Source organism: Vanessa cardui, chromosome 1, assembly GCF_905220365.1.
Source record: "Vanessa cardui chromosome 1, ilVanCard2.1, whole genome shotgun sequence".
NCBI classification, from domain to species: domain Eukaryota; kingdom Metazoa; phylum Arthropoda; class Insecta; order Lepidoptera; family Nymphalidae; genus Vanessa; species Vanessa cardui.
The window spans coordinates 15,555,370-15,567,921 of record NC_061123.1 but is presented as its reverse complement, the minus strand read 5'-3'; the positions used below and the strand labels follow the sequence as shown (position 1 = coordinate 15,567,921).

The following is a 12,552-nucleotide window of genomic DNA, read 5'->3' as shown; positions in this document are numbered from 1 at the left end:
AATATCATTCTATCAATATTATTAATTTATATATAACTAAATTAAATCTAAAATTTAAATCTTATAATGTTTTTTATTGATTTGATTTAATGAAGAAAAGTATCTATATAGGTACACCAAGCAGTATGTAGCAAGGTTATTCGTTTTTGAAAGAAAAAATACATAAGTAATACTTTTTAAAATATTCTGGACTATCTGTGCCCGCGACTTTGTGTGTTTTTGAATCAGACTGAAATTCTATATATAATTCTAATAAAAAATAGCCTAAGTTATTCCTTAATAGGCACATTAGGTTTTTTTCATTACATTAGCTATTTCCAGTGAAATACCTGTCAAAATTGGTCCAACCGTTTCAGAGATTAGCCGAAACAGACATATAGACTGAAAAAAAAATGTATACATACATATGAATTTAGTAAAAAACTGTAATTTTAATATTACAAACTACAACTCTACACCAATTATATTATATTTATAGACTAGAATTTGATTGCTGACACAGGTTGCCATATGGGTAATCAAATGTGTGCTTAAAAACCAATTATAACTCATATACAGTGTATATATTTAAATGTCTGCACGATGCACGATTACACCAGCAATTTGCACGTACGAAGCATTTATTTTATTTATCGGTTCAAAGAAAGTTCATGGGTATATCCACAAAGAAACAAAAACAATATAATAGTGAGCTAGAACAGTGTGATACGCCTTTACAAAAACACAGTTAAAAATAACACTTAAATTATGCTAATGAAGAGAGAATGAAAAAAATATAAATATAGAACTCGAAAAACCGTTCGCTTAAATGTATTTTTGCAATATCATACCGACACGGCCGACAATTTAATGTTTATATTGCAAACAAAACCCTCTGTATAAATCTGTTGGAAGCTTGGACATAGAGTCAATGTTATGCCCAGGCACGTTCGCCCAAAAATATTGTTTAAGGGCCGGGCGCACTGATGGATATGTTTTGTAGATCGTCACATGTTTTAGAAGTGCGATACATCAAATAGTCTAGTTTAGTCAATAATTATAATAATAAATAATAATAATAAATAAATATGAGACAACATCACATACATTACTCTGATCCCAATGTAAGTAGCTGAAGCACTTGTGTTATGGAAATCAGAAGTAACGACGGTACCACAAACACCCAGACCCAAGACAACATAGAAAACTAATGGTAATCTACATCGACTCGGCTGGGAATCGAACCCGGGACCTCAGAGTGGCGTACCCATGAAAACCGGTGTACACACCACTCGACCATGGAGGTCGTCAAAAGTAAATATAAGAATTGCTGCCGTATATCTATATGCTGTTGACAAGCATCTGATGGATTTTCACTCTTGATGGCATATTAATAAGAAAAACAATCGCGTACATATATACGCGGTTTTTTGACATATTGATTAGGTTTGAAAATAATTTAAATGTCTTATCATCACTACGACAACAACAACAACAGCCTGTAAATTCTTACTGCTGGGCTAAAGGCCTCTTCTCCCTTTAAGGAGAAGGTTTGGAACATATTCCACCACGCTGTTCCAATGCGGGTTGGTGGAATACACATGTGGCAGAATTTCTATGAAATTTGTCACATGTAGGTTTCCTCACGATGTTTTCCTTCACCGCTGAGCACGAGATGAATTATAAAGACAAATTAAGCACACGAATCAGCGGTGCTTGCCTGGGTTTGAACTCGCAATCATCGGTTAAGATGCACGCGTTCTAACCACTGGGCCATCTCTGCTCTATATCATCACTAAGTTATATAGATTTACATACTATTAACTCTCGATTAAATTAAGCTACAGGTATACCACGGCAGATTTATATATTTCGTAGATATAGTTTAGGAACAAGTCTTAGTTTTTAATTTGCATTAAAAAAGGAACTAATTAATAAGATTACAAACTTATTACTAAATATAATCAGATATAGTTTTAAATTGTAGATGATTAATGATCATTTCAAAATTCAGCCTTGTTAGCAAAGATGGCGTAATATAGGATTTAAATTTTTGTTACTAAATAATAAGTATTTTCACCAGTATTAAATGTAGATTTTACCAGTTAGAACTCGTTTATAGTTTAGCCTCTTAATAAATACCGATTTTTATGGTCTGGTATTTTTATGGTAAGGTAGGTTTGCGGACGAGCATATGGGCCACCTGATGGTAAGTGGTCACCAGACAATGTAAGGAATATTAACAATTTCTTAAATTTCGCCAATGCGCCAACAACCTTGGGAACTAAGTGTATGTATGATGTACCCCTTGTACTTACACCGGCTCATTACTGGTAAAGCTGATTTTAAGATATTGTCGACCATGATTTCGATGACAATTTCAAGTCAATGTTTGAAAAGCTTAAATATGACAACAACAACAACAACAGCCTGTAAATTTCCACTGCTGGGCTAAAGGCCTCCTCTCCCTTTGAGGAGAAGAATGCAACATATTCCGCCACGCTGTTCCAATGCGGGTTGGTGGAATACACATGTGGCAGAATTTCTATGAAATTTATCACTTGCAGGTTTCCTCACGATGTTTTCCTTCACTGCTGAGCACGAGATGAATTATAAAGACAAATTAAGCACATGAAACAGCGGTGCTTTCCCGGGTTTGAACCAGCAATCATCGGTTAAGATGCACACGTTCTAACCATTGGGCCATCTCGAGTCACTGGGACATCTCGACTCAATATGACACTTCCTACCATAACCAGCTAACCAGCCCCTTCAATCCACCTGCATTTTAAATGTACCATTCAAAGACTAGACGAATATTTTTTCGTACAAAATAATTATAACCATTAATGAATACAAATTGTATAAACATTACTTAAATTATATTTCGCTGTTAATTTTACTTGTTAATATTAGCAAGTATGCTCGTTTGTATGTGTTGTAGTTACTTTACAATGTGCGTGTAATGTATTCCAATAATAATTTATGTTAATTAAAGGACCGTTATTTTACCAACTTTTCTACGAGTAACTGTAAGTCGGGAGCAACGAGCGAGGTCAAAAACATTTCATAATCATAACTTAATAAAAATCATATTTTAGATGCTGAATTAATTCTAACTTTTACATTCATTAACATATTATTTTTTTACAGCATACTAGCGTACCCGCCCCGACTCCGCATGGGTATTACTGATACTAAATATACTACGGAATTTGTTTATTTGCGACAGCTTCTGAAATTATCAGTGGTTCTATACTCTATTGTCCATGTATTATATACAAAGCCTTCCTCTCGAATCACTTTATTAAAAAAGCCGCATCAAAATCCGTTGCGTGATTTTATTTAGATCTAAGCATACATAGGGGCAGACAGTAAGCGACTTTGTTTTATACTATGTTAAGATGATGATTATGATAATGATAGTTTTTAAATATAACTATAATGAAATAACGTTATATGTAACAGCCTATTAAAGTCTCTATGCTAGAACCTCCTCTCCTTTATCCAGAGAAGTTTTTGTGTTCATATCAGTACTTCGCTCCAAAGTGGCTAATATTTATCAGAATTTTATCCGATACAAGCAGGTTACCTCACGAGGTTTTTCTCCAATTCTAAGCACAAGACTATTCTATACCAAACAAAATTCAGTGGTTACCAGGCCTTGGGTTCGCAACCGTCATCGTTACTAGTATACCACAGCTATTTAAAATCAGTAGAAATAAAGGTCAGTAGCTTATGCGTGTGTATAAATATTTTGAAAAAAAAAGTTATCATTTTATTTCGTAAACAAATATACATTTTAACAACAATCACGATGACGCAGCGTTAGCTTGTAAATCCCTTTAGTTAATGCGTCGCCAGCTTTAGAAACACTTTCAAAAGATTTACCGAACGACAGAATTTTACTGAACCTGCGGGAACAGGGATGATAGATTAGTTGCACACGTTTCCGCTTGTCATCATGTATTAATAAAATAACGCCTTAATGATACATTTTGTGAAGATTTAACCCATTCAATGAATGGTAATATGGGTCATTTAGAAAATGTTTTCATCTGATTTCTCTATAGAGGCTTATTGATAAAAAAACCAAGCTAACGCAACTAAGTTTCTGTATATAGAAGCTTGGAACCTTCTCCAAGGGGGAAGAGACCTGTGACTAGCGTTATAACACAGCAGAGATACGGCTGCTGTTTGATAACACATTTGAATTTTTTAAGGGTAATTGACGTAGGATCAACGTTAGCATAGAAGTTAAGCATTGACCGATTACTGATGATTGGTGGCTAGCTATAACTGATTTAAATTTGCATCTAAGTTCTAACATTCATTTCGACTGAAAATGTGTTCATTTACTGCCATCAAAAAGATAATTGTATTCGAAATTTCCAGCCTTCTAGAATTGATTGTGGTCTGATCAAGATCAAATGATGTTTCCGTAAAAATTAAACGACGATCTTTCGTATTAATGTGACATAAATACCATGTAAAAAGGTCATACAATCTCACATTCACATTTATTATATTCTTTGGATCATTCGTAAGGAATCATTGCATTACTGTCTCCGCTCACTTAACCCAAATACATTTGTTTATACATAACCTCACGTGCTCCGCTAGTATTATGCGCTGTCACGTAACCGGAGACGATGGGTACAAGGGCACTTTTACGTGTTTTTTTATTTATTTGTTTATCTTAAGCAGGGCTGTATTGTTTACATCTATTCGCTTCGGTCTTAATGTATATTTTATGCGTATCTAGGCGTCGATAGCTGTGCTAAATATTCAGTTTTGTAATGTTGATTACATAGGTAGTCAAGCTATATTGTGGCTTATGTACGTATTCTTTAACATTATGTAACATTTTGTTTAAAGTTACTGGTTAAGGTATGTTTTTGTAAATTACATTTTTAGTTAAAACAACAGAAAAACAACAGAAGAAATACTTATAAATGTATCGTACCTTAGATAGAGGTAGTTATCGGTGCTTTTTCAAATTCCATATTTGTTACACGTTTATCCGTATGTGTCTTTTTATGGATACATATTGCACATATTGCAAACGTACATACAACGCACACAGGTCATAACATTTTCTTTCATCGTCGCTTGAGTGCCATGCTTAATTCTGTGCAAATGTATCTGCAATGTTTTCCTTTATCGTCATTAGAGTGCTTAATTTGCTGTCGAGATCAAAATCAAAGTTAACTTTATTCAAATTGGCTTTTACAAGCACTTTTGAATCGTCATTTAACAATTAAGTGAAGCTACCACTATATCTACTTCTAACATTTTTAAGGTTTCTTTGACCTTTGATGAATTAAATACGAGATATCCAAAACGGAGGTGTAAATAAAAATGGAATAAACTATATGAGCAAAATTATTTGAAATATAAAACGTTGTTCATCTAAAATCATAAAATATTATTGATCTGAAATCATGTTTTCATATTTATAATAATATATGTTAAGATATTTATAAATAAATAATTCTAAGCCTAAAAAATAATCAATGTATTAGCCGTTTATTTCATTTTTAATATTTATTATTAGAATTTGCGTAACGGCCTCTATTGTGCCCCATTGGAATCTCTTCCTGGCATATTGTCCAGGTGTGCCCGTTGCCGAATCGCTGCCGTCTTTCATACAAGCCTTTGGGGCTAATACGCAGACAGTTATTTTCGTGTCATCAATGAAGTACAAAAAATCATGGACATGGACAAATATATAAATGTTTTGTTCATAAGGTTATAATCTCGGTGACAAAAGTAAACTATTTTATATGTTAGTCCGTCCCTGAACATAAGTAACATCAAAATTATTCGTAGCTAGTGACCGCCCATATCTTTGCATTCAATTAGCTTGATCTTTATTTTCTTAAAGACAATTTTATAATTAAATTGACATAGAAAAAGGGGAAGGACTCATTTATTAAAAAACTATAAGTGATAACTAAAACATTACTGGTAATATTTGTCATTTATTGAAACTATCGGTTACACTAATACATACATAATATACATATAGTCATTTAACGTAACCAAAGAAAATATATTCATATATTCACTTACTTTTTTATAAATTTTCGGTACTCGAAAAGAGCAACTCTATTGAAAACACATCGAATTATACTCTCATGGAAAAATATTTGTATTTTCTACCGTTTTTTTTATTAATTGAAAAAGTGTTCCAGCCTAATTTCTACCTTACCTTCTCAAGGAGAGGACGCTTCACACATTACAAAGTGGAGGCTTGATACTTCTTGAAAGCCTTGTCTTATAATAAATTTGAATTCATATAAAACAATAATGATAAAAAAATAATCTATATTAATAATCTCGTGTAGATCTACGACAGACCCGATCAGTCTATATAGGTACAATTATAGATCGTTAAAAATAATGCATTTTTATGGACATCCTTAAAATTCGTTTAATCAAGATATTTCGATATTTAATATATATTTAATGAAAATTCAATGAAATAACAGTTCAACGGGCTTCCATGTTTAACGTTCACGGGGGCGTTCGAAACGTTTCTTTAAAATATGTGTATTTATTATTATTATTTATTATAACAGCTTTTTTTAATATCACACAAAATTATAATTCAAAAATTCAACATAATATATGTAATACATAACATGCAAATTAACCAAATATAAAAAAAAAACTGATTTAATTATTGAGCATTTTGGGTGCTATTGTATTGTAGTGTGGGTATGTGGTGTGTGTGCCCTAGGGGTAAAAGCCTCCTCCAAGGAATTCCATCTTTCTCTATCCCTGGCTGCAACCATCCATTCCTGGCCAGCCGCTGTCGTTAGATCATCTGCCCATCTTGAATATGGCCGGCCTCTTGCTCTTGTGCCTTTTAGACCCAACCAGTTTAGTATCCTAAAGGTCCATCTGTTGTCCCTGTACAACATGACTAGCGACATGACCCGTCCACTTCCATTTTCTTTGCAAGGCAAAAGTTAGAGCATAAAAATATGTGTATACTTAACTACAATTATTATAAATCAACATTTATGAAAAAGTTATGTATTATAGAAAAAGAAAAGCATAAATCGTATATGTTAAGTTTTATTTTTATTACTCGAGCGAAACCGGGTTTTCTATCTTGTAAATAATATTTACATAAGTTAGTCAAGCGGTAAGTTAAAATAATTTCGAAAAGTTACATTTTAATCTTGTATTTTTCTTTCTGCAACCTTGAAGCGTTAGGTTCAATGTAACTATAAATTTACGTAGCGATTTTATTAAAATAAAAAACAGTTATAATGTATAAAGACTGTATAAAGATGTTTATCTGATATTTTCAGCTGACCGTGAACGTTTTTCTTGCTTCAAATTATGCCTTCAAATCCAAAGTACATTGACCGGCAAAAATGTTTCGGTGAAAGTATTATTATATTACTTAATATTTACACCAGAAACTTCATTTCACTTGATAGTAGGGCCTTGTGAAAGTTCGTCTGGGTTGGTACCAAACTCTTATCAGATATTCAACCGCCAAACAGCAGTGCTAAGTATTGTTGTAATTAGGTTTGACAACTGAGTGAGCCAGTGTAACTACAGGGATAGGAACATTAAATCGTAGTTTATCTAACAGTGCTATTGTTTAACAGTGGTGGTGACTACTTATCGTCAGGCGGCCATTTTTCTGTTCACCCACTTATGTCATAAACAAATAAATTTTCGTAGAGAAAAAATGGACGGCTCGTCCAAATGAAGCTACTTCTGAAGTTCAGCTTGGTATTAGGAATTAAGAAAATAGAGGTGGGCTAGTATTTAGTGGGTGGTACCTATCTAGACGATCTTGCATAAAGCCCTAGCACCAAGTAATAATCATTGTTTGCAAGTAACAATAATTGATTTTAGTTTTTATAACTTACTCGCTAGTATGTTAGCGATTGGGCTTTAAGTAGTTAAAACCCCTACCTCCATTCTTCATCATCTTCTTCATATTTTCTTGCAATTCAAACCTTACTTCATACCCAATTTCCTCAAATCCAGTTCAAAAATTCAAAACAGACAGATATACAGAGTTTGTACCCATTTATATTATTTATACACGTGGTGGTTTATTGTTATCAGTTCAGTTTATTAATTCCCGCTTATTTTAACTTAATTATACTAAAATAAACATACAGAATATAGTTCTTTTAAAATTCATTTAGTTTGTTTGATATAAATGATTACAGAATAATGGTAGCCGACGTATGCCAGTCTATTTCAGCGTTCTGTCGTCCTGTCCGTCGAAATTGAAATATTAATAGCTCCGGAAATATTTTTGTTCGTTGAAGCCTTCCGATATGTCAGCGGAATTGATTTGTTAAAATACACTCAGAGCGAACGGGCTGAATGCATTTCTATTGTAGGAATGTCAATCTATGGGGATGCATAATATATGGCTTTTTAGATAGAATCGGACCCGGTTGGACAGGTAACAGTATATCAGCATTGGTGTACATGCTGTTTTTGTGTGCGGGTTTCGATAACACAAATTACAATAAGATGCACACATACATACTTAATATGTATGTACATTCTGTCTATAAGCACCTTTGATTTGCTACGCTTTGAATCCTGCAAATAGTACAAATGCGAAAGTTTTTGAGGATGGATGTATGTATGTTTGTTTTCTCTTTCACGTAAAATCTACTGAACGGATGTGGCTGAAATATTACAGTAATATAGGTTGTACATCAGAATAACACATAGGCTACAATTTATAAATATAATGATGCATATCAAGTAGTTAAGTAAGTATACAGCCGGTCCGGAATGTAGGCCAAAAATACCCGATAAAAAGCTCACTCGTTTCCACCTATTTAATTGAATATGTTTGTTTGTTTGTTCATTTACGCATAGTGAATCACATCGTGTAATATTAAATGATACTATCTTGTAATTCCAATTCGGTCTGTGCGCTGTCACCCATTAAATGTTTCTGCTCCGCCCTGTGTAACGAAGCGCGATGTTACGATATTATATGGTGTTTAACTCTTCTCCACAATGCTATCTAGACAACACTTATTTTTTAAATTAGATTGATAGATTTTATGGTAAGCGCATTCACGCTTCCCGCATCGAGTATTAATTTGATTTTTATAATAAAAACCTTCTTCGAAATTAAATTAAATTCTGTATTTTCTAAAATAGGTTTTGTGATTATTGGTTTATTTATGGTAAAGATTACAAAAAAAACGCATGTTATTTCTTTAATATCGATATAGACAGCCCTGTCCTCGGTACCACAAGCTCCGTGCGATGTTCTTTCCCCCAAATATATTTAAAGATCTTTATGGAGTCTCTCGATCCTGGATTGAGACGGGCCTGCGAAATTGACATCTTAATATACATGTCCAAAATTATCTGACTATCGTCTTCTAGAGTTGACTTCTTTATGATTATAAATGATAATATTTGTTCGCAGGAATGGTCGTGAATGGCTTCGTGAATGTGGTGATTACCACCATAGAGAGGAGGTTCGGTCTCCGGTCGATGCAGACTGGGGTTATCGCTGGCGGGTAAGTGCACATTTGGTCTCACCCAAATCTTATAACTATATGACTAATATAAATTTCTATGTGAACGCTTCAAATCGAATTTTTCAAATATTAAAGTTGTCTGTTATATGTAGAAGTTCATCATTTTTTATGCAATAAAAAATAGGGAGTCACTGATAACATCTTAGAATGTGAATATATAAATTTGAAGTAAAGTAAAGTAACAGTCCGTAAATTTCCCACTGCTGGGCTAAGGCCTCGTCTATTAATAAGGGTTTGGAACATATTCCACCACGCTGTTCCAATGCTGGTTGGTGTAATGCACATGTGGCAGAATTTCGATGAAATTAGACACATACAGGTTTCCTCACGATGTTTGTTCCTCATCATGACCGTTGTGCTTGTAATTATACAGACTCACTTACTCTTCAAACTGGAACACAATACCAAGTATTGCTCTTCGGTGGCAGAATATCTGATGAGTGGATGATACCTACCCAGAAGGGCTAGCAGAAAGCTTTACTACCCAGTGAAATAGTAGTCTTTTAAAATTTATGTAGGCTTAATTCTTTTTTCAAATGTTTTTCATTGAATCAGGTACGACATGGCATCCTTCGCTTGCCTGGCGCCAGTCACATACCTTGGAGGCAGAAGCAGTGCCTCGAAGCCGAGATGGCTGGGCTGGGGCGTGCTGCTCATGGGCATAGGGTCCCTACTCTTCGCCTTACCACACTTCCTGATACCACCGTACAAAGTGGCGGGCGAGGAACCGGACGACCTCTGTATTGTCAATCAAACTGCGGTACGTTATTTCGAATTATACAATCATCTAACGAGAGAAATAATGGCATAATGATACGTCAAGCAAAGTGCATGTCATGCGATTTCATTTGTTTTCAATCTTGGAATTCATTGTTTTATTTTTAACCAATTTTAAAAAGTTATCAATTCGGTTATATTCGTATTACATTTTTCACCTTTGTTACCTCATAACTCCGATAGTCATGTCCGAGCCGATTTCAAAATCATTTTTCTTCAGGAGCATACTTTCATTCAATCTCAATTTTTCTTATTAAATGAGAGAGTAATTGAGAAAAAAAAAGAAGTCAGTATTTTTGTTGTTGGAATGACTTAAAGCTGTAATTCGTCCTCAAGATCGACGATCTACACTAGACTGCAAGAACACAGTTAGATAAGTATCACTTAAAATTTGCCGCGTTTCTTTTGCCAGTTCTTCTAAGTACATAATTAATTTGTCAATCAACAAGTAACAAGTCATACATATTCATGAGCAGTAAGTAGGAATTTGATTTGATTAAAAATAAATGAAAATTATACACAAACGTTTAGCTTTAAAAAACTGTTCTCTCTAAGCTATTAAAGCACTTTGAATGACTATAAATAGAGTTCACAAAGTAAAGACACAAAGAATAGCCAGACAGCAGATTTCCTTCCATCGTATAATAAAGTGCTTAGCGACGCAGGCGCATTCAAACGACTTAATACGTTCACAAAGGCACAACACGGCCGATCTTGAATGAGATCATCATTCACCGTCCACAATGGACCAATGGAAGGCTCCAGACGTAGGGTCTATTCTAGATCAATCAACCAGAATGATTTGATAAAGTCTTCGAATGAACAATTAATACATTTTGTTTACATAGTAATAAATAATGTAAAATGTAATATAGAATGTGTCATAATTATATGTAGGTACGTATACATTCGTTTTGATTTACCATTTTTATAAGAATAGTTTTTTTTTTAATATTCCTAACAATATTTAAGGCATTGATTGTATTTTAAGTCACTAAAAGTTAGTCTAATCATCATCATCATTATTATTTATTTATCACAGTATACAACGAAGTCGCCTACTGCTGTATGTCCCTATGTACGCTTAGATCTTTAAAATTGTACAACGGATTTTGATGCGGTTTTTTTAACAGATAGAGTTATTCCAAAGGAAGGTTTTTTTAAATAACACATGAACAATATGGTAAAGAAATACTGTAAATTTTAGATAATGTCTAAATAACAAGCTCCACCGAATAAAAATAAAAAATATGCTACATAAATATCCCGTATTTAATAACTGTATTAATAAAAATAACCATGTTAATTTAAAATCTTATATAAAAAAACCTATGTTTACTAATGTCTAATGTAATGTCATAAATGAACAAATTCCATAAAACATTTAGTATCACAATTGCAGCCGTGAGAAGCCGGAGCGTTTCACTAGTATTTTATAAGAAAACTTTTTATAAGAAAAGATAATACTCACAAAAAATCATCAACTTTAAAATAAATTGTAATGCAGCCTAGTAATAAATGTAGACAACAAATATAATACAAATTTAAAATAAGCAACATGAAAGGCAAGCGATATGTACGAGATTAAAATTGAACAACAAAAAAAATCAAACAGTCCAACCAACAACCATAATCATTATGGTCAAAATTGCGACTTCCTAGCCTGATGAGCCAAGTGCCGTTGAACTCTTGGGTATTTTTTATATGAAACTACTTATTAATAGAATAAGTTTGTATTAATATAAAGTGGTTTTGAATATAATTAATGTCTAATATAAGTTACAGTTGTGATGACGACACTTGGATGCAATCCGTCACAGATAATGTATGTTCGTCTAAGTATTGCAACAAATACACCAAACCTTTCTTTGTTTTGTAATCGAATAACTATTATCTACAGTGTAAACAAACGAAGAACAAATGTTGCATTAGATATGATTGTGTGATTTCTTTGGAAAACGTATATTTTGGTTCGTAGTTTTTTTATTATTACATAGGCATGTGCACGAGCAAATGGTATATATTAAGTATCACATCTTTATGGTAAATGGCAATGATATTCTAATAAACAGATATGTTATATCCATACTAAACAACAGAAAAAAGTGTGCCGCGCCGGGGACCGTTTATTTAAGTTTATTTTTACATATCGTTAAAAGTAAAAAGGTTAGCTTGATAAAAAAAAATTAGTAAAAGGGATAACTAGATGTTTTAATTACGCAAAACGTATTACTACGTA

At 33.2% G+C, this 12,552-nt stretch overlaps 1 protein-coding gene across 3 annotated transcripts in view; it reads left to right on the top strand.

Annotated features, from left to right (window-relative positions):
* The window catches only part of LOC124543731 (solute carrier organic anion transporter family member 4A1), an 88,367-nt gene that overhangs the window by 49,349 nt on the left and 26,466 nt on the right, over positions 1 to 12,552 (top strand). For all 3 annotated transcript variants that reach the window (XM_047122010.1, XM_047122018.1, XM_047122028.1), the window contains 2 exons: positions 9,422 to 9,515; positions 10,092 to 10,296. In XM_047122010.1, the coding sequence (XP_046977966.1) occupies positions 9,422 to 9,515; positions 10,092 to 10,296 (299 nt within the window). The remainder of the gene's footprint in view (positions 1 to 9,421; positions 9,516 to 10,091; positions 10,297 to 12,552) is intronic.